Source organism: Sturnira hondurensis, unplaced genomic scaffold (genome assembly GCF_014824575.4).
Source record: "Sturnira hondurensis isolate 20B ecotype Veracruz unplaced genomic scaffold, ASM1482457v3 Scaffold0000867, whole genome shotgun sequence".
NCBI lineage: Eukaryota > Metazoa > Chordata > Mammalia > Chiroptera > Phyllostomidae > Sturnira > Sturnira hondurensis.
The window spans coordinates 2,428,395-2,455,842 of record NW_028073498.1 but is presented as its reverse complement, the minus strand read 5'-3'; the positions used below and the strand labels follow the sequence as shown (position 1 = coordinate 2,455,842).

The 27,448-nt window shown below is 43.5% G+C and overlaps 1 protein-coding gene and 1 long non-coding RNA gene across 6 annotated transcripts in view; one reads left to right on the top strand and one right to left on the bottom strand.

Moving 5' to 3' along the window:
* NR2C2 (nuclear receptor subfamily 2 group C member 2) overlaps positions 1–27,448 on the top strand; it is a 97,856-nt gene that overhangs the window by 63,765 nt on the left and 6,643 nt on the right. For all 4 annotated transcript variants that reach the window (XM_037051198.1, XM_037051172.1, XM_037051183.1 and 1 more), the window contains 11 exons: positions 7,383–7,583; positions 9,675–9,777; positions 12,268–12,447; positions 15,773–15,920; positions 16,658–16,751; positions 18,695–18,828; positions 19,821–19,998; positions 21,170–21,291; positions 22,094–22,233; positions 23,504–23,641; positions 25,000–25,105. In XM_037051198.1, the coding sequence (XP_036907093.1) occupies positions 7,383–7,583; positions 9,675–9,777; positions 12,268–12,447; positions 15,773–15,920; positions 16,658–16,751; positions 18,695–18,828; positions 19,821–19,998; positions 21,170–21,291; positions 22,094–22,233; positions 23,504–23,641; positions 25,000–25,105 (1,544 nt within the window). The remainder of the gene's footprint in view (positions 1–7,382; positions 7,584–9,674; positions 9,778–12,267; positions 12,448–15,772; positions 15,921–16,657; positions 16,752–18,694; positions 18,829–19,820; positions 19,999–21,169; positions 21,292–22,093; positions 22,234–23,503; positions 23,642–24,999; positions 25,106–27,448) is intronic.
* On the bottom strand, positions 16,928–27,306 carry LOC118990567 (uncharacterized). Of its 2 annotated transcripts, none has more exons than XR_005067264.1 (3): positions 25,357–27,306; positions 21,784–21,839; positions 16,928–17,507 (listed from the first exon to the last, which is right to left on the bottom strand). It is a non-coding gene; the product is annotated as an uncharacterized LOC118990567 (long non-coding RNA). The 2 variants fall into 2 exon arrangements; XR_005067263.1 differs by lacking the exon at positions 16,928–17,507 and adding an exon at positions 18,841–19,424.

Below are 27,448 nucleotides of genomic sequence, written 5' to 3'. Positions count from 1 at the left end.
GTGGGGACCTGGCTCGCAACTCAGGCAAGCGCTCTGACTAGGAATTGAACCAGTGACCAAATGGTTCGCAGGCCAGCACTCAGTCTGCTGAGCCACACCAGCCAGAGCAAACTCTTTGACAGGACAAATTTCTATGACAGGAGGTAATTTGCAGATGGGAGAAAGTGACTGTCTAGTTAGGCTCTTTCTCTCCCACAGGACTGGGAGATAGGGACTTACCTCTCTTGAAGTTTGCATTTTAAAAAGATGGCTTCCAAGTCCTTGAAAAACATTCCTGAGTTGTAAGACTGACAAGAAGATTATCTAACCACTATGAAGATTTACTTATGTATAAAAAGAACTAGCAAAAAGTTCTAAAAGGAAAGGGAAAGGGAGGAGAAGTCTTCCCTTATTCTCAACAGGGAAAATTAAGCCTCTTATCTTTAATCTGTATTTGGTCTTAGAAACAGTAGATACAGTTTTTCAGCATTTATTCTGCTTGATAACTGAGTTTCATGGGTCTATGGTTTTGTGGTCTTATCATTAATTTTGTAAAGTTCTATCTTCAGACTCACTGATTCTTTCCATGGTTATGTCTAGTGTACTGGTGAGCCATCAAAGCATCCTTCGCTTCTTTCTCTTACACTTTTTTTGATTTCTAGCATTTTCTACTTTCTGAGAATTCCCATCTCTGTTTATGTTTCTCATCTGTTCTTACCTGTTAGCTTTTTCTCTTTAAAGACCTTGACATATTAATCATGGTTATTTTAAATTTCTTGTCTCAAAATTCCATCATTTGTGTCATATCTGAGTCTAGTTCTGATGCTTATTTTGTCTCTTCAGATTGTGGTTTTCTTGCCTTTTGGCAAGCCTTGTAAATTTTTGCTGAAGGCCAGACAGTATCAGCTGTATTAGGTAATAGGAACTGAGGTAAAGCCTCTAGTGTGAGAATTTGTGTTAATCTGACTAGGGGTTGAGCTATGTTTAAATGTTTGCTGTAGCTACAGGTGCCATATGCTTCAAATTCATCTAGTGTCTCTGACTCCCCTGTTGACTTAGGGCTTCCTTAGATAGTCCTCAGAGAGTCCATGTCTGGAAACACTTCCAACTGTAAACCCCTGTTACATTGGGGGTTACAGTGGTATGGTGGGAAAGGAGGCGTTCTATAATCTTGTTGTGTAATCTCAGTTTTTTAGTGGTCCCGTGTCCTTGGGCTGTGACCTTCTCAAGTGTTTCTTAACCCCCACTCCTCCCCCTGTGAGTCAGGAAGGCTATAAGGGCCTGGAGTTTCCAGGCGGGATAAGACTGGCAGTGTTCTCCATTGGAGAACAGGCCTTGGTTATGGAGAATACTTCTAGTTTATTTTACAAAAATTACTCTTACCCTTCCCCTGCCAGAGCCCCCAGGGGATCTTTCTCATCTCTTCACCCTGAGAACCAAGTGGGGTTCCTGGAGCCAAGACTGTGACCCCCAGGAGTTTCTCACTCCCATGCTAGTTCATGCCAAGTCTCCAGCAATTCATTATAGTTACCATTTGAGCGTCTTTCCAGCTTGGCTTCTGCTCCAGGTAAGTAGATCTCAGACTTTGTGTTACCCATCTCCAGATTTCAGGATGGAGTTTGCGCTGCACAGTCAGCTCTCTAATGAACCCTAGGAAGGTCACTGATTTTCAATTTGTCTGGCCCTTTTATATTACAAGGCTGAAACGATGACTTCCCAGTTCTTTACATGTTGAAGTTGAAACCAGAAGTTTACTTTGATCTCCAGACTCATCCATCTGGTAGTTTACTTCGTATATCTACTTGGACATCTCCTACTTTGCAAATCAAAACCAGACTTTTGAATTCCTGCCAACCCTGACCTCGCTACCACCCCAAGCTCAGGATAGAAACCTGAGAGTCAGTCCTGACTCTTCATTCTTCAGTCCTGACTTCCTCACCCACCTGCACGTGCTGTTGCTTTTCCCGTAAGTGTGTCTCTGAGTGTCCTCTTCGCTCTAGATACAGCCACAACCTTTAGCTCTCACCCGGATGGCCTCCCAACAGTGCCTCAGCTTGTACCTGTTTGTTTTGTTCTCTTTTGCACCAACATCCAGGAAGATCTGTTTAAAATGTAAAGCATTTCCCAGTATTTACTTATTTAAAACCCTGAATGTTTTTAGAAAATACTCTTTCATATTATCTAAGGAAGAAGGCTGTGTCAGATTATTTATCCACCTAAACCTTGTAGGGATTGAGTTAGTGGGGCTAAATGGAGAAGTTACTTGTCTGATCATTGCATACAAGCAACACGACAATTCATGAGTTTAAAGATCAAGAATATCTTTGAACAGATTTCTTTTACTTTTTATTTTTCATTTGATTATCTTTGCTAGTGTCCTTTGTTATGCTCTAATATACCCTGACCTGTAATGATCTAACAAATTTTATGTATATTTACATACATTTGTAACACATGTATGTGTGTGGTATGTGTGTGTGTGTGTAAATTTTGTAAGATAGATATAAAATAGTATAAGAAACTTGAAGACCTAGTTTTAGGGGGGGAAATCCCCTTGAGTAGCTCTCATTGTACTTTTTTTTTAATTTATTGATTTTAGAGAGAGACACACACATCAGTTTTGTTGTTCCACTTATTTACGTATTCATTAGTTGATTCTTGTATGTGCCCTGATCATGGATCAAACCTGCAACCTGTTGTGTTGGGACAGCACTCTAACCAACTGAGCTACCCAACCTGGGCACTCTCATTGTACTTTGAATGAAATGCAAATTCCCAGCAGGGTTAGCCCATATCCCTCTTTAGGCTCCTTGGGTCATTCTTCATTGTCCTTGGGCCTAAGATCAGTTCTAAGATTTCCTTCTTCTCAGGGCTTTCTGTATGCCAGAACATTTCCTGTTACTTGGAACAGTTTCCCCTAAACCTTTGTCCGGCTCCCTTCTGCTCAACATTGGATCTTGTTTTAAATGCCACTTCCTCACAGCAGCCTTCTTTGACTTTTCTGTCTAAAGTTAAGTGTCAATGTTATTCTCTCTTTCCAACCTGATCATTTCCTTCATAATATGTATCATAAACTGAAGTTGTTAACTTAGTTGGTCTGTTTGCTTATTTTTTTTTGCAAGTCTTTTCCACTAAACTAAAAGCTTCGTGAGAACAGGAGCCATTTCCACAATGCCTGTAATCTAGCAAAGGACCTGGCACAGAGTAGACTCCTGTAAGTATGTGAGGAGTAAAGGAAAGCGTGAGTGAGCCTCCATAGAAAGTCTGTATCTTCCCACTGGGAGAGGGAGACTTGAGGAGCTGGAACAGCTAAGACAAGACTACCCTAGTGAGGAGAGAAGTATGTGAGAGCTTAGAGGGAGGAAACACTTTTATCAAGGTCCTTTTATGTTCTGGGCAGTTTACACCAAGTACTTCCATGCATATCATGTCATTTCACTTTCCTAGTAATCCTTTTTTATAGATATGTAAACTGAGGCTCCGAAGGCTCATATAACTGTCCGAGGCTGACATAACTGGGAAGCAGTAGAGCAAGCATCTTATCTGGGGCTCTAGCTTCAAAGCCCTGTCTCAGAATTACAAACTCAAGTGTTTACAGGACCAGGTGGCCTAGGTAAGGATTGGGACAAACCCAGGATCCTCTGATCTAAAGAGGCAGATACACCCAGCCAGCCAGTGCTTTGGGGGAACTTGGGCCTGGGATGGGCCCAAGAGTTTTGTCAAGGAAATTATAGATTTGATTTTAATGGAAAATATTCTATTTGTAGATGTTGGCAAGCAGGTTTTTTTTTTTTTTTAACATTTTGAACTTTAGGAAGTCAAACAAAAATTATTCAGTGGCTGGTTTTTCCCTTCAGGCAGACCATTTACAGGCTCTTCTCTACACCAGAAATGGTGAGCCCACCCTAGCTAGAACAGAGTGGAGGAGAATCACAGTGTGTCAGGTTACATTGAGGTCCCTTGAGAGCCCAATTAGATCCTTGGGCTATCAGAATAGTCCGGTCTGCTACAATGTGACATAGGGCATTTCTAGAATTTTCCATATTATTCAGAATTGTCCAATGGAAACCACAGAGCTTATGGGAATCTCTGTCTCTGTCATAGCATGGCCTTCTTTTAAGGACACCAATCATCAGATTTAGGACCCACCATTATAATGAGTTTGGATATATCTTCTTAATTTGATAATTTCTTGGTCCTATTAATCAGGAGTCTACCTGCTCATGTTTGTCAGCAGCATTTTGGTTTGCCTAATGGTCATCTTGGGGTCTCCACGAGGGTATTTGGGGAATTTTTTTTCTGTTTACATTTTTAGTTTTTTCCATAGAGGTTATTTCTCTGAATGGAAAATGGAAATGTAAGGGAAGAATAAACAAAGATTTTTAAATGTTTGTAAATAATTCATTGAACTCATATGAGCCTGAATCTTTGAAGGAAAAAAAGAAAATAATCTGGGCTTTGGGGTGTTACATGTACCGAGAGCCAACTGTTCTTGTCTGGACCCAGTCAGTCCCCTCCCACCTCCTGTCCAGCCCCGTACCTTCCTTGCCTCCATCAAGAGGACTGGGGATAATATAAAAAAAATAGACATGCCAGTGACCAGGGGTGCTCGGGCACAGCGTGCATTATCTCTGAACACTCCAAGGGTGAAGGACTTACCGTACTATCCTTCCCTTGGTTGTAGTTGGCAATTGTAAGACCCCTCTGAATCACATGACTATTTCATTTTCAACAGGGAAACCAGGAAGGAAATAAGAACTGAAAAGGAAGTCAGACATTTGAGTCAGATCTCATTGTGATGAGGACCTTTCAAAGGCCATGGTGCTTACCTCTTAATTAAGGCAAGAGTCCCTTCTGTGGCATCCAAGAAAAGTCAACCAGTCTGTCTTCAACCGTTCAGTTGAACATTGTGTAGGAAAGTTTTTTTAAAGAGAATTCTTTTTCGAAGATTTTCTCTCATGTTTTACTGTTCAGGGGACTCTGGTTATGCCACAGGTTATAACAGTGAAAGGTACTTCCTTTGCTTCTCTCTAAATCTGTTCTTAATAAAAAATATGAACAGTGAAAGGACAGCAAACTCACAGTTATTAACAACCACACCTAAAACAAAAGCAAACCAAGAGGACAGCTAGATCAGGAGCAGAACCATAGAAATGGAGATCACATGGAGGGTTAGCAACAGGGGAGTGGGAGGAGGAGAAGGGGGAAGAAGATACAGAAAATAAATAGCATAGATGGTAGGTAAAAAATAGATAGGGGGAGGGCAAGAATAGTATGGGAAATATAGAATCTAAAGAACTTGAGACACGTGGTCATAAACTAAAGGGGGGGAATGGTGGGGTAGGGGGTGTTCAGGATGAGGGGAATGAAGGGGGGAATAGAACAACTGTAATGGTATAATCAATAAAATATATTTTAAAAAATAAATAAATCTGTTCTTCAGCCTTAAAGATTTTTAGACCTTTCAGTTGGAAATGATTTACTAGGATTCGTGCCTAGCCATCAGCTAAAATTTGGTTTTGTGTCTTCTGTCCCCAGCCTGCTGTTTTTTTCTTGTCTTGCATTTGCTGTGCCCTCAGCCTGTAACACATTTTGCCACATCTTTGCACAGCTTCTCTCTTGCTTCATTCAGGTTTTTGCTCAGCATCACTCCTTTAGAGAGGTCTTTTTTCCTAAATTTTTCCCTTGGCTTCTTCCTCATGTCATGCTCTTTTCATTTACCCTGCTCTTTAGTTTTCTCTGTGGCACTTACCACTAACTGACATGAGTGTTCATGTTCCGTTTTCCCTGCTAGCAGGTTAGCTTCACAAGGTAGGGCTTTAGTGGCATTCATGTCCCCATCCCTAGTACTGAGAACAGTGTTTGACACATACTGGGTGCTCATTTAAACATGTGTTAAGTGACTGTATCTTTCCCACCTATTGTCATTTTCTTTTGAACAAGCCAGCATTGTCTGATTTTCCATATTGAACAGTTGGCAAAGCTCTTACGTTAAACTACATTTCCTGTTCAGCCATGGAATTCTCAATCACAAAGCAACATCTGTCAAGATGTAATGCAGATTCCAGACCTGCCCGTAAATATGCTGTGGGGAACTGAGTTCCAGCCAAAGATGCAACGCATCACCCCTTGCCCAAGGCCCCAGCACAGCAACCCCAAGACTCCTGTTGGAAGTGAGGACCTGTGGGCGTCCTCGGGGAGAAGGCAGGCTAAGCGCCCTAAGCTGGGCGCTTAGCCTGGGAGACAGCAGGTTTTAGCCTGGCCTAGAACAGTTTCAAAGAACTTTATGAGTGGGAATAAGAGAAGTCAGTCTTGCCATAGCAACTATTTTAATCGCGATTGATGCATTCAATGGAGATTCTCTAGAGAGGCAGTCCCTGACAGCTGGGTTCCTGAATGGTAGGAGTCCCCAGAGGAGTTTGGGGTCAGAACTTCCACAGAGTTAGCGCCTTCAGTACTTTCACAGTCTGTGATTAAAGTCTCCCCTTCATGTGCCAGGCCCTGTGCTGGCCCTAGGGGTGCAGCCCTGAATCGTGTGTCGTCCCTATTCTTAAAGACCTCTGAGCCAGGAAGTGGGAGACATGGGTGTGTGACAGCAAGGGACTCCATGTAGTCTGTCACCACAGGGCAAGATGATTTAGAGGACCTTCCATTCAGAAACAACCCTTCTTTAAAGCAGTCATTTCCAGTTTTTGCATTTGGTTGGTCGGCAGCATTTCAAAAAAGTTGTTCTCACATTTTATTATGCCCAGAACACAGATATTATTTTTTAAGCAAACCTATCATCTACTATTTATTGCTGTCTTCATTTTATAAAAGAAAGGGCTTTTCTTTTTCCAGTTTTATTGAGATATAATTGACATGCAGCACTGTATAAGTTGAACGTGTATAACCTAATGACTTGACTTTTCACATATTGTGAAATGATCACCACAGTAAGTTTGGTTCACATGCACAGAAAGAGAAAAAATATTTTTTTCCTGCAGTGAGATCTTTTAGGATCTGCTCTCAATAACTTTCAAATACACCATACAGCAGAGTTCACCGTAGTCATCATGTTGTGTGCATTACATTCCCAGCACTTACTTTTCTTATAATTGGAAGTTTGTAACTTTTAACCACCTTCACTCAGTTCCCCTTCTTTTCATCCCTAAAGGGCGTTTTAATTCTAAAAAAAATGGAGATGATACCATCCTAAAATAAAATTAGCTTTATAAAATTTGTATTCTGAAAAGTTCACTGTTTTGTTTTATTTTTCTCATTTCACCATGCACTGGTGAAATTGCATCTTGGACCAGCATTGACTCCAGGACGGCGTTGGGCAGTCACTGCTTTGAGCACCACCTGCAAGTGCATGAGTCGCACATGCTCCGTGAGAGCAGCCTCCATGTTGTGTCTTGTAGATTGTGACAGACCAGCAGACAGGACAGAAGATCCAGATAGTCACCGCAGTGGACGCCTCCGGATCCCCCAAGCAGCAGTTCATCTTGACCAGCCCAGATGGAGCTGGAGCTGGGAAGGTGATCCTGGCTTCCCCGGAGACATCCAGTGCCAAGCAGCTCATATTCACCACCTCGGACAACCTCGTTCCTGGCAGGATCCAGGTTAGGCCTGTTGACAGGCATTTGTTTCCCCACTTCTGCTACTGAACTTGTTCCTGACTGTAACATCTGCCATGGAGGTCAAATTAATCTCAAGAAGGTTCTTTTGGGGCTGGCAAACATGGCAGGTTGCTGCTTTGGCTAAAGTAAAAGTCAACAAATGAATGGCAAGACTTAGGAGGCAGCCAACTATAGTGTTCAGACAGGAAGTTGAGCTGGGAAAAATCAGTGGTACACAGGAGACTGTCATGAGCAAGCTGGCACAGAGGCCACTTAGTTCTTAACTAAGGCCATACGGTGGCAGCCATTGGCCCACGGTATTTTATTGATAACACTTACTCAGGTAAGGACTAACTTACCTTATCCTTGTCCAGATGATCAGGCCTCATCCAGCTGTTCATTGTGTCTTCATTTGCCCCTGTGAACTACTGCCTCTGGGACCCTCAGTTCTCATCTCCATTTCTGCCCTGCTTGTCCCTACTCTGGCAGGGTGACATGGGGTCAGGGGCAGGCATAGGATAGAGAAGAGCAAGGGCTTAAAGGAAAGCAGAATTTGGGGGACACACTGAATTTCCAACCTCAACGCTTAAAAGGACACTCGGGGGCAGTGTCCCACAGAGGCCAGGCATGGAGCATGTTTAGTCAGGGTCAGGTTGGAATTCGTGTTTTGTTTGTTTTTAATTTTTTTAAAAGTTTGTGCTAAAATAACAAAATTTATCATCTTAATCATTTTCAAAAGTACAGTCAGTAGCATTGAGCACATTCACGTTGTTGTGTAGCTGCCACCACCCTCTATCCACGGAAACCTTGACCTCTTCTCAGTGAAACTCGGTGCCCGTTAAACAGTAACTTCCCATTCCATCCTCCCACCTCCAGCCCCTGGTAACCACCATCCTACTTTCTGTCTTAATTAATTTGACTACCCTAGGGACCTCATACTAATGGAATCCTACAATATTTGTCTTTTTGTGAATGACTTATTTTACTTAGCATAATGTTTTCAAAATTCTTAAAAGCAGGTGTCAGAATTTCTTTCCATTTTAAGGCTGAATACGTAATATTCTGTATTTGTATACCACACTTTGTTTATCCATTCATCTTTTAGTGGACACTTGGGGTTACTTTTACCTTTGGTTACTGCAAATAATGCTACTAAAAATCTGTGTTTTGGGGCAGACTGTTTACTGTGGAGAAAATTAAGGCAAGGATTTTTTTTTCTCCTGATAAACCTGGGTTTGGAACACCAGTGTGTTCAACTCTCAGAATTGTGCTTTTGAGACACCTCATAGAGCAGTTAGTAAATGCTGCCTGATCTTTCCTTTCCCACAGTACATTCTGATCATCTGGAATCAGAATTCCTCGCGGCTTATTTAGATGACTACTTATTTGTCAAAGGAGGCTATTGATTTTGCTACGTGTTTTACAAGAGGTCATTCTACGTAATGATTTCTATATATATTCCCACCATACATATATCATTTTAAGGCTTATATTTGGTACATTATTTAATAACAGCTATTTTTCACTTTTTCCTATTGGTATTAGTTACAATATTCTTCTAGATGAGTAGCACTATTTAGCACCTAGAAAGTCACCTACAAATGAAAGAGAAATAGAATAATTATTCCTGTTATTTCACTCTAAGCTGCCTCAGTGAGAGACCTACTTACTTAATGAATAAAGCTTGGTTATTTCTCTGCCAAGTACACCTCTCTGGATGCTTTCAAGCTATTGTGTGAGAGTAGAGAGGCAGCCATAAAGACATTCAGTATCATGTTGAAGCTTCTGTGTGCGATTCCCTACAAGTCCCCCAATCCTGGGTGGCTGTGGGGAACCACCCACACAGGAGAGCAGATCAGTGAAAACCAGTGCTTGACCCTTGACCTGCATCTGCCCATCCCTGATGAAGAAGTTCAGTCCAGATGGGCAGCGGGGCCATTCTGGGTTTTAAGTTGTCAGGTATAATGTTCCCAGTTCTGCCCAGATCATCTTTCCTGCTTAGAAACCCAAGATTAGGAATTTACAGTGAAACATTACTTTGCTTAGCAGTCTAGTCTTTAATCCATACCCTGCTTGTTTTCTGATTCTTCTTAGATTGTCACAGACTCTGCTTCCGTGGAGCGTTTGCTAGGGAAGGCTGATGTCCAGCGGCCCCAGGTGGTAGAGTACTGTGTGGTCTGTGGCGACAAAGCCTCTGGTAAGTAACCCTAGGTCGTGCTAGGTATGCATCATGCACCACTATTGTGCACCAACTGGGTCGTAGGTTTCAAAATGTGGACTCCACTTTTTGTACCCAGGTAATGATATATATAAACAAACCGGTTTGTCAGATTATTAGAATCTAAAAGAAAAGTCAGGGAACTATTTTCATGGTTTGTAAATCATAACTGAGTATTGAATATGTGTGAGCTACTAAGAAAATAATCATTTCTTTACTCAGTATTTGCACAGTGCTTTGCTATTTTACAAGCTGTGTTATTTATTCCTCTTTCATCCTGTAAACTGTCTCTGTCATCTCCTCACTATAACCCAGTGTGACAAAATGCTGAATTGGAGAAGGGAACATGTGATTTGAGCTGAAGTCCCAGAGTCAGGAAAGGCCCCCAGAGGTAGTCAGACACCTGTGAGCCTTGGAGGTCGAGTGTGCCCATGTCAGGTAAAGTGGAAGGGCATTCCATCTGGTGGAGCCAGGGCTCAGTTTGATGTCCACACCCACTGTGTCTTTGGTGAAGAGCTCCTGGGCATATCGCTACAAGGAGAGCAGAGAGTATGTCTGGCCCAAATGTTCAGATTTGGGCCTGCTAACACTAAAGGCTGTAGAAGCTAAGTGAGGCAGACAGGGAGGGATGGAGAAATATTTAATAAAGGTCCAGTTCCAGTGATGCTAGAGGCACAAGCCTGAGTTTTGGTAGCTGCTTGGTTTCACTTTATTCTGTTTCACAAAATTCAGAGAACCTTGGGACACTTTGTGGTCCTGTTTTATTTTTAAAGGAGTTTGTTTGGACCAAGTCTCTTAGAAAGACTGCTCCAGGCAAGTATTTATAGAAGCTCGTCTCCCTCCCAGCTGGTGATACCATTTGCCCTGTCACGGATATCTCACCTCTGCTCCCACCCCTTATCCTGTTAAGCCCAGCCCATGCCACCCCTTTGGAGCCCTCACCTGTGTCATCTGTCTTTGTCCCCCTTTTCCACAGACCTCACTGAGTATTTGTTGCACTATCCTATAATTGGTTCTTACAGGCTTCTCTTCCCTACCAGAATGTGCTCCTTTTTGTTAGGGCAAGAACCATGTCTGACCCCTCCATCTCTGTATCCCTACCTTCTTGCTCAGCAAGAAGAGACACTCTGCAAACTTTCAAACAAATGATTGAAGCATGAACATCAGCAAAGGGGCACAGAATCTGCTTGCCTTCCCCATTTGTCAGTCCCTTTCTTGGCATAAAGGAACAGCCTAGTCACATGCTCATAGTGCTGGTGTTTCCAGATACCAGAGGTCCCCCTAAGGGCTAGAAAGCCCAAGCAAAAACTCTGCAAAGAAGGAAAAATTATGCCTATATTTTAGGTAATTTTAGCACAACTGTTCTTAAAGGCACAAAGTTGAGACCTCCAAGTATACCCTTGGGGAATGGCTCTTGAGTGCTAGAGCTTAGGACAAAGGGATGCTTTGTAGCTGCTGTAGATGATGGTCCTGTGAAAAGTGTCCTCCCAGCACTAACGAAGACATTGGGTTATATAAGACTGAACTATGGGATTCTGGAAGGAGACTTGACTTTGGATGGTGAACACACAGTGCAGTATACAGATGATGTATTATAGAATTGTACACCTGAAACCTATATAATTTTATTAACCAATAAATTCAATTCTTTTAAAAAAGACTAAAGTATTGTCAGTCCCAGCTGGGAACAAATGAGGTATAATGCTTGTGGAAGCATTTTGTGAACTAAGAAGGGTAAACCGAGGTAGGGGGCTCTTTTTAGTATCATTGGTAATTAGGGTTTAGAGACACCAAAGTAACCAACATGGGGCGGGGGGAAGAACTGTGTTTTAATAAGTGTATTTCTATGACCGTGTTTCCTAAAGGTTCTGTCTATCTAACCCAAATGAGCCACATGGCAACCTTCCTTCACCTTGGATCTGCTCCATCACTGTCCCCGTGCTGATTCTACTCTCATCATTCCACTTACCCCAGGGGAGGTCTGGGACCCAGGACATGACTCACACGGGGGAGTAAGTGCAGGCAGGAGTGAAATGGTACACGCACATATTTGCTACCTCCCCTCTTGGTGGATGGCAGAGCTGAGTTGCTTCACAAGCCTAGGTCTTCAAAGCCCAAACCAGGAGCATGCAGTGGACAGTACAGTGTGGCTGTTCCCTGTGAGCTCCTGCTATATGGTAGATCCTTCATGTACTAAGAGCATCGAGGTCATGCCATTTACCAGTTGTCATGTCACCTGTCTGAGCTTAAGTTTTTCCATCATGACCTCATAGGGCTACTATAAAAATTGTAGAGAAATTCTTTGAAGGACTTGGGTACCATGTTTAATGCCCAGGCCTGCGGTTGTCCACATGGCACTGGCATCTGACAGTGCATACCAGTCTCTTTGGTAGGCTTGCCTTAAAAACAGGGCCTGTGACAAGTTACCTCTTCTTGGTGAACTACTTCACGCATTCTTTGTCCTTTTAGGTCGTCACTATGGGGCTGTCAGTTGTGAAGGTTGCAAAGGCTTCTTCAAAAGGAGCGTAAGGAAAAATCTGACCTACAGCTGCCGGAGCAACCAAGACTGCATCATCAATAAGCACCACCGGAACCGCTGTCAGTTTTGCCGGCTGAAAAAATGCTTAGAGATGGGCATGAAAATGGAATGTGAGTGACAGTATTAAAAAAACCACGAGTTAACAAGTAGAAAGTGAGCAAGTCTATTAAATAAGGTTTCTGTACCTGACTTTAAAATATGAAGAAAAAATAACCTGCTCAGCCTTCATTTTGGTTTATCTTCTTGGATTAGCTAGGTGCTTCAGTGCTGACACTGCTGGGGTTGGTCCTTTCCCGTGGTGTATGTGGAAACCTACTCCTGGTAAATGGGGAGGCAGCACTGTAGAGTGGGGTGAACACAGGCTTTGGAGTAAAGCTGATACCAGATCAAACTCCAGATCTGCCACTTAGGAGCTGTTAGGCCTGGGGAAGTCGTGTAGCTTCTCTAAGCCACAGGGGCCTCCTCTGTGAAACAGAACCCCTTGCCTTACTTACATATTGGATTTGGGGTTCGGTCTTTCTTTTAAAAAGGTCTTTATTCCTGACCAGTGTGACTCAATTGGTCAGACATTGTCCTGCAAAGCGAAAGGTTGCCAGTTTGATTCCCTGTCAGGGCACTGCCTGGGTTGTGAGTGTGTACGAGAGACAACCAATCAGTGTTTCTCTCCCTTTCTCCATTCCTTCCCCTTTCTCTAAAAATAAATAAAATGGTTTTTTTAATACTATATAAAAAGGTCTTTATTTTCTTCAGTTGTTTCTGGCATATATACCTGTCCTTAGACCAGATTGCTGAAGGGAGAAGTTGCTAGGGCGATAGAAAATTGACACCATTGAACAGTTTGCAGAGGTCATGCAGTCTTCACATTAGAATTGTTCCTCTACAATGTGAGCCATCGGACAAGTTCTCTATTAGAGACTCACTTGAAGATGGGTGTTTCTCATCCTGCAGAACCCATTTTGTTAGCAAGTAAGAAGCAAAAACCCAGAGGGCTCAGAGTGGGCCCCAGGGCCATGCAGATACTGTGCAGGGCGTGCTCACCGTCTTGAGCTCTTTTTCCTGCTTTTAGATTTGGCATGGCATTGTTTGTTTGTTTGTTCTTTTTTAAAAATATACTTTATTGATTATGCCATTACAGTTGTCCCATTCCCCCCTCACTCCCCTCCACCCTGCACACTCCCCCCCACCATCCCCCCTTTAGTTCATGTCCATGTGTCACAAGTTCTTTAGATTCTGTATTTCCCATAGTATTCCTGCCCTCCCCCCTGTCTATTTTCTACCTACCATCTATGCTTATTCTCTGTACCTTCTCCCCCTCTCTCCTCCTCCCACTCCCCTATTGCTAACCCTCCATGTGATCTCCATTTCTGTGGTTCTGTTCCTGTTCTAGTTGTTTGTTTAGTTTGCTTTTGTTTTAGGTGTGGTTGTTAATAACTGTGAGTTTGCTGTCCTTTCACTGTTCATATTTTTTATCTTCTTTTTCTTAGATAAGTCCCTTTAACATTTCATATAATAAGGGCTTGGTGATGATGAACTCCTTGAATTTGATCTTATCTGAGAAGCACTTTATCTGTCCTTCCATTCTGAATGAAAGCTTTGCTGGATAGAGCAATCTTGGATGTAGGTCTTTGGATTTCATGACTTGGAATACTTCTTTCCAGCCCCTTCTTGCCTATAAGGTCTCTTTTGAGAAATCAGCTGGCAGTCTGATGGGTACTCCTTTGTAGGTGACTGTCCCCTTATCTCTTGCTGCATCTAGAATTCTCTCCTTCATTTTAGTCTTGGCTAATGTAATTATGATGTGCCTTGGTGTGTTCCTTCTTGGGTCCAACTTCTTTGGGACTCTCTGAGCTTCCTGGATTTCCTGGAAGTCTATTTCCTTTGCCAGACTGGGGAAGTTCTCCTTTATTATTTGTTCATATAAGTTTTCCACTTGTTCTTCCTCTTCCTCTTCTGGTACCCCTATAATTCGGAAGTTGGAAGGTTTAAAAATGTCTTGGAGATTCCTAAGCCTCTCCTCATTTTTTTGAATTCTCATTTCTTCATTTTTTCTGTTTGGTCATTTCTTTCTTCCTTCTAGTCCACTCCATCAATTTGAGTCCCAGTTTCCTTTCCATCACTATTGGTTTCCTGTGCATTTCCCTTCATTTCAATCAGTTTAGCCTTCATATGTGCCTCTAATTTGTGGCTAAAATCAACCAATTCTGTGAGCATCCTGATCACCAGTGTTTTGAACTGTGCATCTAAAAGGCTGGCTGTTTCTTGGTCACTTAGAATTATAGGCTCTGGGGCTTTGAGATGTTCTTGAGTCTGTTCACACCTGTTATGTATGAGGGGCAGAGCCTTAGGTGTTCACCAGGGGTGGGTGACCCAGTTGCTGGGTTCTGACACTGTATGTGGGGGCGGGGTCAGAGAGAGGAAAAAAATGGCACTTTGCTCTGCTCCACTCTCTCTCAGATTTCTGTCCCCTCTGCGGCTTCCCCCAAGCACATTGGGCCCCTCTGGTGCTGGTTCCCGGGTGTGTGGGCCCGTGTACTCTCCAGGACCCTGTGGGTCTCTCCAATGAACTCTCTGTGGGCCTGGGAGCCTCTCTCAGCCCTTCGACCCCAAGAAAGTCTTTCCAGTTGGTGCTTTCAGGCTCTAATTCCCGTTGGCTGGGGCCCTAGCCTGAGTCGTCTGTCTCACTGTTCACTCCTTGGCTTGGTTTATCTGCGCACAAATGCGTCAGCTAGCCGCCCTATATCCTCACTGGGTTTGCCCATCACCACCCCACGCCTGGGATCCACCAACCAGCCCCGCCTCCGCTCCTGGGTGGGTAGGTTGGAAAGCTCTTTCCAGCCCGACCCCACTCCGCTGCTGACTCTGCCCCCCTTATCAGTCTGGCTGAGTGGTTTGTTGTTGTCGGACTTCTGTACAGTTCAATTTTCACTGTTTTGGCTGCATTTTTGTTTCTAAAACTTAGCTGTCTTTAATTTAGTTGTGGAAGGGGGCACAGGGTTTCCACCTACACCTCCATCTTGGCCAGACAGCAGCATGGCGTTGTTTCACTTTGAACCCTTCTCTCCTTTGGCTAAAAAGTCCACTGTGAAAATTGAGCTAGACTTTCTTCTCTTTTCTCTTTTTTTAAAATTTTTTTTTATTTTTTAAAGATTTAATTTATTTATCTTTAGAGGGGAAGGGAAGGAGAGAGGGAGAGAAATATCAATGTGTGGTTGCCTCTCATGCATCCCCTGCTGGGAACTGGCCTGCAACCCAGGCATGTGCCCTGACTGGGAATTGAACCGCGATTGGTTCGCAGGCCCACGCTCAGTCCACTGAGCTACACCAGCCAAGTGAGCTAGACTTTCTATGTAAGACCCCTTATTTTAACATGAAGGATATGATCTTGATTACTTTAAATTTTTCCTCTAAACATGAATGTTTATGTTGTGATTTAAGCTGTACAGAGTGAACGGAAGCCCTTTGATGTACAACGGGAGAAACCAAGCAATTGTGCTGCTTCAACTGAGAAAATCTATATCCGGAAGGACCTGAGAAGTCCCCTGATTGCCACTCCCACATTTGTGGCAGATAAAGATGGAGCAAGGTCAGTCCCTGTTTTGACAGAGGGTAACACTACCACCAGCTTTTGTTGCTGATCAGAGGAGGCACCAGTGTCTTGAGAAGGGGGGTTGCGATCCCCCGCCAGTCTACCACAGCCGTCTGACTCATCTGGCCTCATCCCGCTCCTTGTGGGGCTGCTCCTGTCACACCCCTGGACAGTCCTAAAAATGGCTGACGGGATCAGAATTTTTCAAGGGCCCAGATTATGTCCCGTGGTTTGACATTTTTCATATAGGAAAATAGTTCTGTAATTCAAGATTGGGGCTTTCTATAGTGTAGACAAAAGGCTCGTGGTCCCAGATGGTACCACAAGTTAGTTTGTAACTGTTCTTTTAAAAGTAATCTATTGAACTTAATTTAAAAGGAACAGAGAGAAGGAAAACAAGAAATCTGCCTCTATGGTAGAGATAACTAGAGTTGAGAATCCTTGGTGATATTCTGACAATCAAGTTAACATTATCTGGTAGAGCGGCCGCAGTCCACAGTTAGCATGGAAGCCCTGGGGAGGGGCGTCTGTGTCCTCCTGTCTCAGGCAATAGACCCAGCTGTGTGCATATCTCATTGCAGAGAGAAAACGGTTCAGTTACTTGGTGGGTGAGTCTAGTTAGAGCTTTTCTTCTACTCAGCCCTGCAGGTGTGGAAGGGACAGGGAAATATAACATGGTTGTACTGTGCGTTAAATGTTGGAAGCCACTCTGGGTTTCTTTGTGTCTTAAATAGACCAACAGGTCTTCTTGATCCAGGGATGCTTGTGAACATCCAGCAACCTTTGATACGCGAGGACGGTACTGTTCTTCTGGCCACAGATTCCAAGGTAATGTTATGCCTTCTCTTGTACCTTTACATTGCAGTGTTTTTCTAAATGTGTGTACCGCCTTCTTCTTGGCCTTCAGAGGCCATGTTGAAAGCATGACCTTCTGCTTCTCGATTTATTTCTTGTGGTTTAGCCCTCCCCCAGCCCTCCACCCCAGCACCATGATTTGTTTTGGGGATGCTAATCACTTTTTAGAAACTCAGTAAGGGCTGGCTGCGCATAGCCATTATAACAGGGTTTAGAGTTCAATTTGGAGAAATTTCTGTGGCTCTCTTCTCTATTAAGATTTTCCCCCTTGGTACACACATTGGAATACTACTAGCATGCTGAAGAAACAGCTACTTATCCCAAGATGACCTTTTACAGAAGTCTCTAGTTTCTTTTTATTAGATGACCTGCAAGAGGAAACTCAGCCAGGATTCTAACAATTCTAAAACTGCTAGAGCAAATCAGTCGTATGGAATTTAACTTGTGGGGGCAGAGATGTTCCTCAATCTGAGAGTGAGAGACAACTGGCCAACTTGTATGAAGGAAGATAACTAAAGAGGAGGGTTTTATTCAGGCAGGGGAATCCATTGTCTTTCTCACCTTGTTCCTGATACTGACCCAAAGTAGCAGCCAGCCACAGCTGAGGTCCAATTTTTCTTCTCTAAACAGAGTGACTCAGTAACAGAACGACCCTTAGAACTAGAGCTGGGCCTGCAGGCTACCTTCTCATTTGTTCATGTGCACACTCAGGACATTAAGGTGCATCCTCTTTGGGGAAAGGAAAGGCAAAAATTAGAGCCACTGGCTGGCATGGAGAGCTACCCTCCACCCAGTGGTCTTCAGGCTGGGCTTTGAGCTTCCTGTCTTTGGTTAGCGGTGATGTGTGTTACCTGGGAATCATACCTGGCTCATTGCTGTCACCCAGGAGACATTCGGGACAGTGACTGACAGGGGAGTGGGTGGAGGGAAAACTAACACTGCAAGGAAAGGTTGAATAACCTTAAAACTCCTAACTACCAGGGGGTTTCACAGCAACTGTTCTGTTGTGCCTTTTTATTGATAAATAACATGCCTTTAAATGGCTATACCATATTTTACTTACCCATTCATCAGCTGATGAACATTTGGGTTGTTTCTATTTTTTGTTTGTTATGAATAGTGCTTCTCTTAACATTTGTGTACAAGTGTATTTGTGGACATGTTTTCATTTCTCTTATGTATATACCTAGAAGTGGAATTGCTGGTCATCTGGTAGCTCTGTGTTGAAACTTTTGAGGAATTGCCTGTTTTCCTCAGTGATTGTACCATTTTATATTCCCACCAACTGTGTATGAGGGTTCCAGTTTCTCCACATCCTCTCCAACACTTGTTGTTTGTTTTATTATAACTGTCCTGGTAGGTGTGAAGTGGCATCTGATTGTGGTTTCGATTTGCATTCCAGTGATGAGCATCTTTTCATGTGCTTATGGCTATTTGTGTATCTTCTTTGAAGAAATGTCTACCTAAATTCTTTGCCTATTTTTTAACTGGCTTATTTGTCTCTTTGTTATATAGTTACTAAAGTTTTTTTAGCTCTTCTGGCAACTAAACTATTACCAGATATATGATTTGCAGATATTTTCTCCCGTTCTGTTGGTTGTCTTGTGTACGGTTGTGGGTGGTCTTTTGCTTTCTTGATAATGTCTCTTGAGACACAAAATTTTAAATTTTGGTGATGTCCATTTATCTCTTTTTGATCTGTCACTTTATCATGTGTAGACTTGTGTAACAATCACCACAGTCAAAATACAGAATTCATCCATTGCCAAAAGATCTTCTCATGCTTCCCCACTGTAGTTAGACCCCCATAGAAGCAGTTTTTAAACCAACATTATACCTTCATTGGCCTGAGAGTCATGTGTGTGTGTCTGTGTGTGTGTGTTCACCTTTTAATGTTACTATTTTTTGTCTCATAGGCTGAAACAAGCCAGGGAGCTCTGGGCACACTGGCAAATGTAGTAACCTCCCTTGCCAACCTAAGTGAATCCCTTAACAATGGCGACACTTCAGAAATGCAGCCAGAGGACCAGTCTGCAAGTGAAATTACCCGGTACATATCCACAAGGGTAGAGGCTTCTCTCCTGATGTGCACACTCAGTCACTGCATTGTGAGGGTGGGTGGCAGCATTTTGACACCCACCCTGTATTTAATCAAGGATTGTAAAATTGTCACAGTGCCCCTGCACACCTGTCTCCTTTCATGTGTTAACTATGGGAATGTGGACCCACTGACATAAAACAATCAAAATTGCTTTTCATTCCAAACAGTGAAAAAGGACATTGAATAACTCGGTGGAAGCAAGGAAAAACTCTTCAGTGGATAGGTGTTACTTGTATCAAGTCACTTTTTATTGTGCCTGAGTATTAATAGCTCATTCCCTTTTCCAGTCTGTTTTATCCTATTTTTCCTCAGTAGTGAATATAGACCTTAAATTCCTCAGGGTAGGTAGGTAGATATTAGGTGATAGACAGTGTTAGTTGGTCCCAGACATCTGCAACTGGCTGCTGAAGATGTTTTTTCCCTGCAGCGTGGCTCTTGTGTTTGTTCCTTTCCTGTGGGAGTGGCCACTCCTGCCAGTCTTGCCAGACCAGGCAGGTGCACCTCTGGGCCACACAAGTGTGCTAGTTCTTATGTTCACTTGTGGTCTGAGAGGAAATTTTAGATCCGAGCCAACAGAAAGAGGATAGGGTTTGAGTTAGGTAGAATTCTGGTTCCGTCCCTTACCGTGTGGGCAGTCTTAGAAAGGTTGTTTAGCATCCCTAAGCTTCAGCTTTCACATATGTAAAATGTTGAGAATTCTACCTGGGAGAGAAATGGTAAAAAAACAAAAATTACATGTGAAAATAGTAATATGTAGCTTAGTGCCCAATGAGATGTATAGACAGTACATAGAAGCTTTCATTGTTATTCCTTCTCTCAGCAAGTAGAATTTAATGATCTATCCCCAGTGCATTGTTTTTTTCAATTATGTCTCAGCTAGAGTTCATTTCCCCTAAAAGCTGTTGATTCACAACACTTGCTTGCTTCAATTTTGCTCACAGGGCATTTGATACTTTAGCGAAAGCACTTAATACCACAGACAACTCCTCACCTCCAAGCCTGGCAGATGGGATAGACACCAGTGGAGGAGGAAGCATCCACGTCATCAGCAGAGACCAGTCTACACCCATCATTGAGGTTGAAGGCCCCCTCCTTTCAGATACTCATGTCACATTTAAGGTGAGTGTATTAAGCCTAACCACGTGCCCCCAGCCCACTGGGAGACTGGGAGGGTGGTGTTGTACCAGAGCTGGTGTCAGTTTAAAAATCAACCTTCAAGGGAGCTCATTTTCTGTTGTGGCATTCGATCAGGATATTGTATTCTAGAACTATATTCCCATTATAAAGCATCTTCACTGATCTTTTGCTCACAGTGGCATTTGGCTCTGAAGGTAGCCCTGACAGACTGATGTGGTGCAGCTGACCAGCAAGGACTAAAAGCTGATTTGCTATGCTTTCCACTTTCCAATGGTGGCCTGGCTCAAGCACAGGCTGAGGCAGGCTGCTTGGTCTGCTCCAAGAGCAAACAGCCAGCCCTCATTCCCACCCATCGGTCCTGACCACCTGCCCTCTAGAGCTGTACAAAGTAGATCTTAGGTGCCTTTAAAGGGTCCTGTGAGGTCCCCACACTCTTGCCCGCCTGCCTTGTTTCACAGGACAGTCACAGCTTCCCTAAAGCCCTTAGTCTCTAGGTCTCCAGGCTGAGTTTTGCTGTTCCCCCAGCATTCTTGACTAGAGAGATACAGCTGGTCATTTAGGAAGATTGGGTTGCTGCTTATAATTGCCCAAAGATACTGAGGACACAGATCACCAGTGGGACTCACACTTCAAAGGCATTAGAGCTCTCCTAGACATTGGAACTCCTAGAGCCTAGGCCTGACATGATGGTGGTGGGATATTACTCTCTTACCGTCTGGGCTTCTGTTCACTCACTCACTGTTGCCTTGAGGCCACCTAACCAAATGTCTGTTAATCAGGAAGTTGACCCCTTTTTCCCAATTTGATTTAGGCTTCAACCTATGGCTCAAAATCGAATTGCCTTACAACAATTTAGTTGAGGCAAGAGTTGAAAAATATGCCTTTGTATGGGTAAGCTGAGAGATTTCATCATTCCACATTCTGAGAGCCATCAAACCCTAGTTCACTGGGCAAGAAACCATGGGGAGCTGGTGCTAGCACCCCCTACAGAGAACACACACTTCATAGGAAGATGGGTCCACACAGGAGCCTCAACATCACAGACAGCAATTAGCTGTCGTGATGTTGAAACACAATAGGAATTTATATCAACAGACCAAGCCATCCCCTGTCCCTTGGTCACATCCTGTGCTCTGTACCTTCTCTTCTCCAGCTAACAATGCCCAGCCCAATGCCAGAGTACCTCAACGTGCACTACATCTGCGAGTCTGCATCCCGCCTACTTTTCCTCTCCATGCACTGGGCCAGGTCAATCCCAGCTTTTCAAGCACTTGGGTAAGAGGCCTTTTTCTCTGGGAATCCTCTGGCAGGGGCCTTACCCTCCCTAGCAATGGCCTAGAAGGTCTCTGAGGGGCCTTCTAGTTTGTTCCTGTGATTTTATTTTCTTATTAAATACACTCAATGGACTGGTAGCAGGGAACCACAATTGTTAATGCTACATTGTTCAAGTCTTTATCAAGCTTTCTCCTTGTGCTAAGGACTAAGATTTAGCAGCTGAGGATGGAGGGGAACAGAGGCAGGAGTCATCCTAAAATCTGGAAACAAGTAAGGGCATGCTGTATCTGGGGGCATCTGAGATAAGGACATACTGTGTTGCAGTGCACCAGCCATGTCATCTTAAGTATAAATCACCCACAGCAGGGCCGAAAGCTGACTTGGATGGCCTCTTCCTCCCCACTATATTCCCAGCTCCTCTGCAGTTTGCAGGCCCTCGGTTCTGAGCTTAGGTGTAGGGTATGTCAACCTCCCTTCAGAGTCTACATTCACCCCTTAGTCCTTTGATTACTGCATCCTCTCAGGATAGCTGCAGATTTATTAGAAGGCTAGAGTAAATGATGGTTTAGTCATACCTATTAAAATTTGTCATTACTTAAGTTCAAAGAATCTTTTTTAAGAGAGTAGTTTGTCCTCAAAGGGACTTAGAGATTTTTAGATGGTGGTGTCCTTAGAGAACAGAATGATCCTAGATCTATCGTAGACCTTCAGCACACCCCTGCTGAATCCTTTTGTTTGGGGCCTCCTGGGTTTGGGAAGTGCCGGCTCACACCCACACCCAGCCTCCCTTCTGTGTTCCCAGGCAAGACTGCAACACCAGCCTGGTACGGGCCTGCTGGAACGAGCTTTTCACCCTCGGCCTGGCCCAGTGTGCCCAGGTCATGAGTCTGTCCACTATTCTGGCGGCCATTGTCAACCACCTGCAGAACAGCATCCAAGAAGGTAGGGCCGGGACGTAAGGGACTCTGTCGAAGCTGGCCCATCGCAAATTGGCTAGCCTTAGTGTTCCACACCGTTCATAGGCTGAGGGAGGTTTAACTTTTAAGTAATAAGTATTAGAACCAGTCGGAACATTTAAATTTCTTCCCAATTGCCTTTTTTTCATATGGTGAATATGAAAGGGAAGAAAAAGATAATTGAAAAAAGTTGGCAACTTCCTGCTATATAGACATGTAGTGACGTTTTCAGAATAATAATTTGTTTTCATCTTCATTAACAGGTTACCCTTTTTATGTGTAATATTTCACAAATCCTCACAACCCTGTAGAAGAGAGTCTGTTACCTCAGTGTTACATATGGAGAAACTGAGGTTCTGATAAGATTCCTGGCATGCCCCAGATGAAACAGCGGGTGGAAGAGCTGAGGCACCACCCTAGGTCGTGCAGACCCTGGTCCAGGACCATGACCTCAGCTCCCTGATTCTCCTCTAAGACCTGTGAAACCTTCTAACATTTGGTGGTCAGATCCCAGTGTGTCAGGACTGGGAGATAGCCAGTGCAGTGCAGTCTGTCCGCATGCTGCGTGTCCCCAGTACACCACAGACACCATCTTGGTGGACATGCCCAGGGTTTGAGACGGACACTGACAGCCTCACTTGCAGCTGAATAGGAATTCAGCTGTATTTGTAATTGAGCATTCCACGTGTATGGTATCTAGCAATGTGAGTTACCTGCTCACATCTTTGTAGGTGTTCCTTTGGAATAGTTACAAAAAGGTGATTTTTAAAACCCTGTAACATTTTATTGTATTTAAGTTAGAGTTGTTCACAAATGAGCTTCTAGTTTTATTTTTAACTGAGTGTAATACTGATACCCCTCAGCAAAATATTTTCATGAGAATTAAATCAGATAACATATAGGGTTGTTTTGACGACTAAAAAATGCCAACATTTCAAGTTAGCAAATATTTACTAAATGCCTCCAGAGACTTAGGAAACCTAACCATTGATAAGAACACACATACATACGGGTCTCTGTGTACTTATACACAAGTTCCTTTTACTCTGCAAGGGGTTCATTATTGAAGCAGAAAACAGAATAGTGGAATTGGAATGCCTGTTGTCACTTCACCTTCAACTGGAAAATAAAGCTCTTGACCATCTTGAGATAATTGTATTGTCATTAAAACACAATATTATTCTCTCCCCCCCACCAAAGAAGCTTATGTTATTCTTATTAGCCTTTCTTAGGGGATCTGTGATGTTAATTTCTAGATAAACTTTCTGGCGACCGGATAAAGCAAGTCATGGAGCACATCTGGAAGCTTCAGGAATTCTGTAACAGTATGGCGAAGCTGGATATAGACGGCTATGAGTATGCATACCTTAAAGCTATAGTTCTCTTTAGCCCCGGTAAGATACGTGATGGTGCTGTTTCCCACCTGTCTACTGATGTTTGAGAGTATGAATGTGTCAGTGAAGTCGTCAGCAGTGGAGACAAGAGGCCTGCCAGACTGATGAATGTTTTCACAATAAGTGTTTTGCTAGCTTACATAAATACATTCTTTTAGATTCTTGGCCTTATATAGTTCCAAAGAAATGGCTTTATATAGATTTAATCTGTATCCTAATTAAACCATTGGCCAAATGGGGCTGCAGCATACAAAATAGCGTTCTACCATCCTGTGCCTTTTTGTTTGTTTTGTTTTGCTTTTTGCCAGTTTTTCAGGTTATGTTAGCATATAAAACCTAATACAGATAGAAAGTGCATAAGTTTACCCATAGTCCTCTGAGGAGGGCAGCAGCAGCAGCTGCTGCAGGAAAAGCTATGGTCACAGCAGGTGAAGAAGAGTCAGCAGGACTGTTGGTGGAAAATAAGAGACACTGGGCCGGCCTCATTCACTACCCCTCTGCTGTTGATGCATCCTGAGAGGTCACTTTGATGACTGACTGTTGCCCTTACCATTGTTCTCAACAGCTGGGGTTGTACACAACTTAACCTTTCCCTTCTTCCCCAGTCCTATACTCCAAAACAACAAAATAGTTAATAAACATGGGGGAAATTGCCCTCGCTGGTGTGGCTCAGTGGATTGAGTGCGGCCTGTGAACTGAAAGGTCACTTGTTCAATTCCCAGCCAGGGCACATGCCGGTTGGGGGCCTGCTGCAAGACAGAGCTGATCAGTGTTTCTTTCTCTTTCTTTCTCCCTCTCTCTAAAATATAAATAAAAATATTTTTTGATGATTTATTTATTTTTTAGAGAGAGGGGAAGGGAAAGAGAAAGAGAGGGAGAAAAACATTGGTGTGTGCGGTCACCTCATGTACCTCCTACTGGGGACCTGGCCCACAACCCAGGTATGTGCCCTGACTGGGAATTGAACCAGTGACCCTTTGGTTCACAGGCCCATGCTCAATCCACTGAGCTATACCAGCCAGGACAAATTTTTTAAAAAATTTAATGTGACAAATTATGTGATTATCTAGAAAATAAATTTCTTATTCATGTGATAGTTTTAAAATCAATGTTTTCCAGAGTAATAGGAAGCCAAACATCCAGAACCAGCAGTTGGTCTGAGGCTGGAGTGTCTTCTCAGGAGCCCAGCTTCCTCCTGGGCACTTCCAGGCCTTGGCTAAGCACAGGAAAATCCTGTAACGTCGAAACCACTATTGTGCTTGGAAGTTTATCAGAAGTTTGATGAAAAATAAGTACTAAGAAATCGGTGAGGCTTTCTAAATACAGAAAGCAATTTGTAAGCACTTTTCTCTTTTCAGATCATCCAGGTTTGACCAGCACAAGCCAGATTGAAAAATTCCAAGAAAAGGCACAGATGGAGTTGCAGGACTATGTTCAGAAAACCTACTCAGAAGACACCTACCGGTGAGATGCACAGGCACATGCTGTTGCTCGGGATAGGGAGGAATGCAGCTGGATCTGTAGTTGCAAGTATAAATTGTGTTAGCTGTCCCATTTCTAGCAGCCTGGTAAACCCTGCATTTGATTACACTTTAATTCCTACATTTTATAGGTGGTAATGGAGTGCGGAAAGTGCCAGGCGGGAAGAGTCAGGAATACCTGGCCATCTCAGTGTTGTCGGGTAACTGTGGATGTTGAGACCTTGGGTTGCTCACTTCTGTGACGTGGGGGTTGGAGTTGATGTTATATGGTGTCCTGTAGGGCCGACATTATTGCATGAGGCATGAGTCCTCAAGGAGATACCCCTTGTCCAAAAGTTACTTGGAAGCCTTATCCACTGGTCTGCATCCACTCCAGAGGCAATGCTGCAGTACTTCACAGAAAAGTTTTCGTGACATAAACCAAGTCTGACCCCTATAAGGCAGTGAGTGAGTTGTGTCAAATAGTAATTTTACCCCCAGATAACGTGACTTTAAAAGTCCCTTTATTTGGGTGAAAGTTAATTTATATTATTTGTAAGGGTTGAGAGATACGGAGTTAGACAGACAGATATACACCTTTCTCGTGCAGGCTTGAATAGGCAAGTTGTTCTGAAATAGGGCAGACTGCCTAACAGACTTTCTAGCTAAGGAATGAAAGAGCTCTTTCCCCATGACCACTTCAACCTACTGGCGGCTACATGAATTTCCAGGGCCATAACAAGCAAATTATTTAGTCTTTCCCTTCCCATCTTATGTCCTCAAAATAAATACTGCAGCAGGGGAAGCTGCCTGGCCCCACCTTCCCAGCTTGCTCCTCAGCCCCAGGAGGACCATTTCTCTGGTGTGATCGGTAGGGGGTCCTGTGGCTGGCCCTGCTGGCAGAGAGCCTGCCTCTTCTTTAGGCACAGCTCCATGGCTTACAGGCAGCTTTTGCCAAAGCAGGTTCTGTTGTCTAGTGGGATCACTGAAGACCAACCTCACCATGAATCTAGAATATCTTGAGCCTCAATACATACAAAATGGGACTGTCAAGTAATGTACCCATACCCAGAACCTAATGCGTCAAGCCGCTCGATTTCAGGTGTGAAATCAAGTGGTCCCCCGAAGAGGCCACAGGCCTACCCCAACACAGTGCCTGTGCCTACAGCCAGAAGCAGCTGAAAGTGCCCATCTGGGGGCTGCTGGCAGAGTCGCAGCACACTAGAACCACCTTAACAATAGCAACTCTCGTCTCTGAAAGTAGAGGTTCTAAAAAAGTCCTGAGTCACTCTGTCCAGTCAGGGACCCTGGGGGAGAAGGGAACAAACTGCGTGATTTATGACCAAAAATGAAATAAGGGAGTCTTTGTCATAGGATTCAGAAACTCAAAGACAGTTCCCAAAGAAACAGCCCTAGAGTGGTTTACACCGTTTATACATTCATTTTTTTTAGTCTTTCCCATCCTTATGCTTTTTCTCATACTGTTTGTGTCTCCTGAAATACCCTCTCATTCCTCCCCATCCTTTGCATCTCTGCTGATAGACCTTTTAGCCGGCCTCTAAGGCCTAGCTGAGATGCGGCATGCTCCAGAGAGGCCTCCTTGCTTTGTCTTTGCTGGCTTCCTGACACCCTGCAGCCGCTGGTCAACCCCTCCAGGTCTGTGGTGGTGTCCCCTTACACTTCTGTGCCCCTGCAAGACTCACGGTGGCTGGGTGAACGGATAATGGACTGGAATGCTGCTTGCATAATATTAATATATTTTTCCTTTTTAAAAATAACATATAATGTTCACTGTAAAAAATTTATTCTGGAAAGCAAAAAGAAAATTTTTAATCCTGTGTAAATACCACTTGTCTAGAGATACCTGTTAATGTTTTATGTATTTACTTCCAGAATATTTTTATGTATGTATAATTAGAATCATAAAGTATAAAGTAAGATTTTGTAACCATTTTTCAAAATTTAATATTCAGTGAGTATACATACTCTTCATCATTTTCTGTGACTGAAGAGATGCTATAATTTAACATTTCCTACTGGTAAAAATGTAGGTTGTTTCCAGACTGGGCTGGCGCTGCCGTGGGTGTCCTCACACATACCGCTGCGCACACCAGATGTGGGGTGGCTTCCAGGGGCGTCCAACCTCTTGGCATCTCTGGGCCACAAGAAAAGTTGTCTTGGGCCACACATTAAATATACGTAATCACAAAAATGTCTCATAATGTTTTAAGTAAATTTATGGTTTTGTGTTGGGCTGCAGGTTGGACACCCCTGCAGTTTAGACAGCATCCCATGACCCTCCGGGACAGAGTCATGTGTGCCCTCCACCCAGGGTTTCTTTAAAACA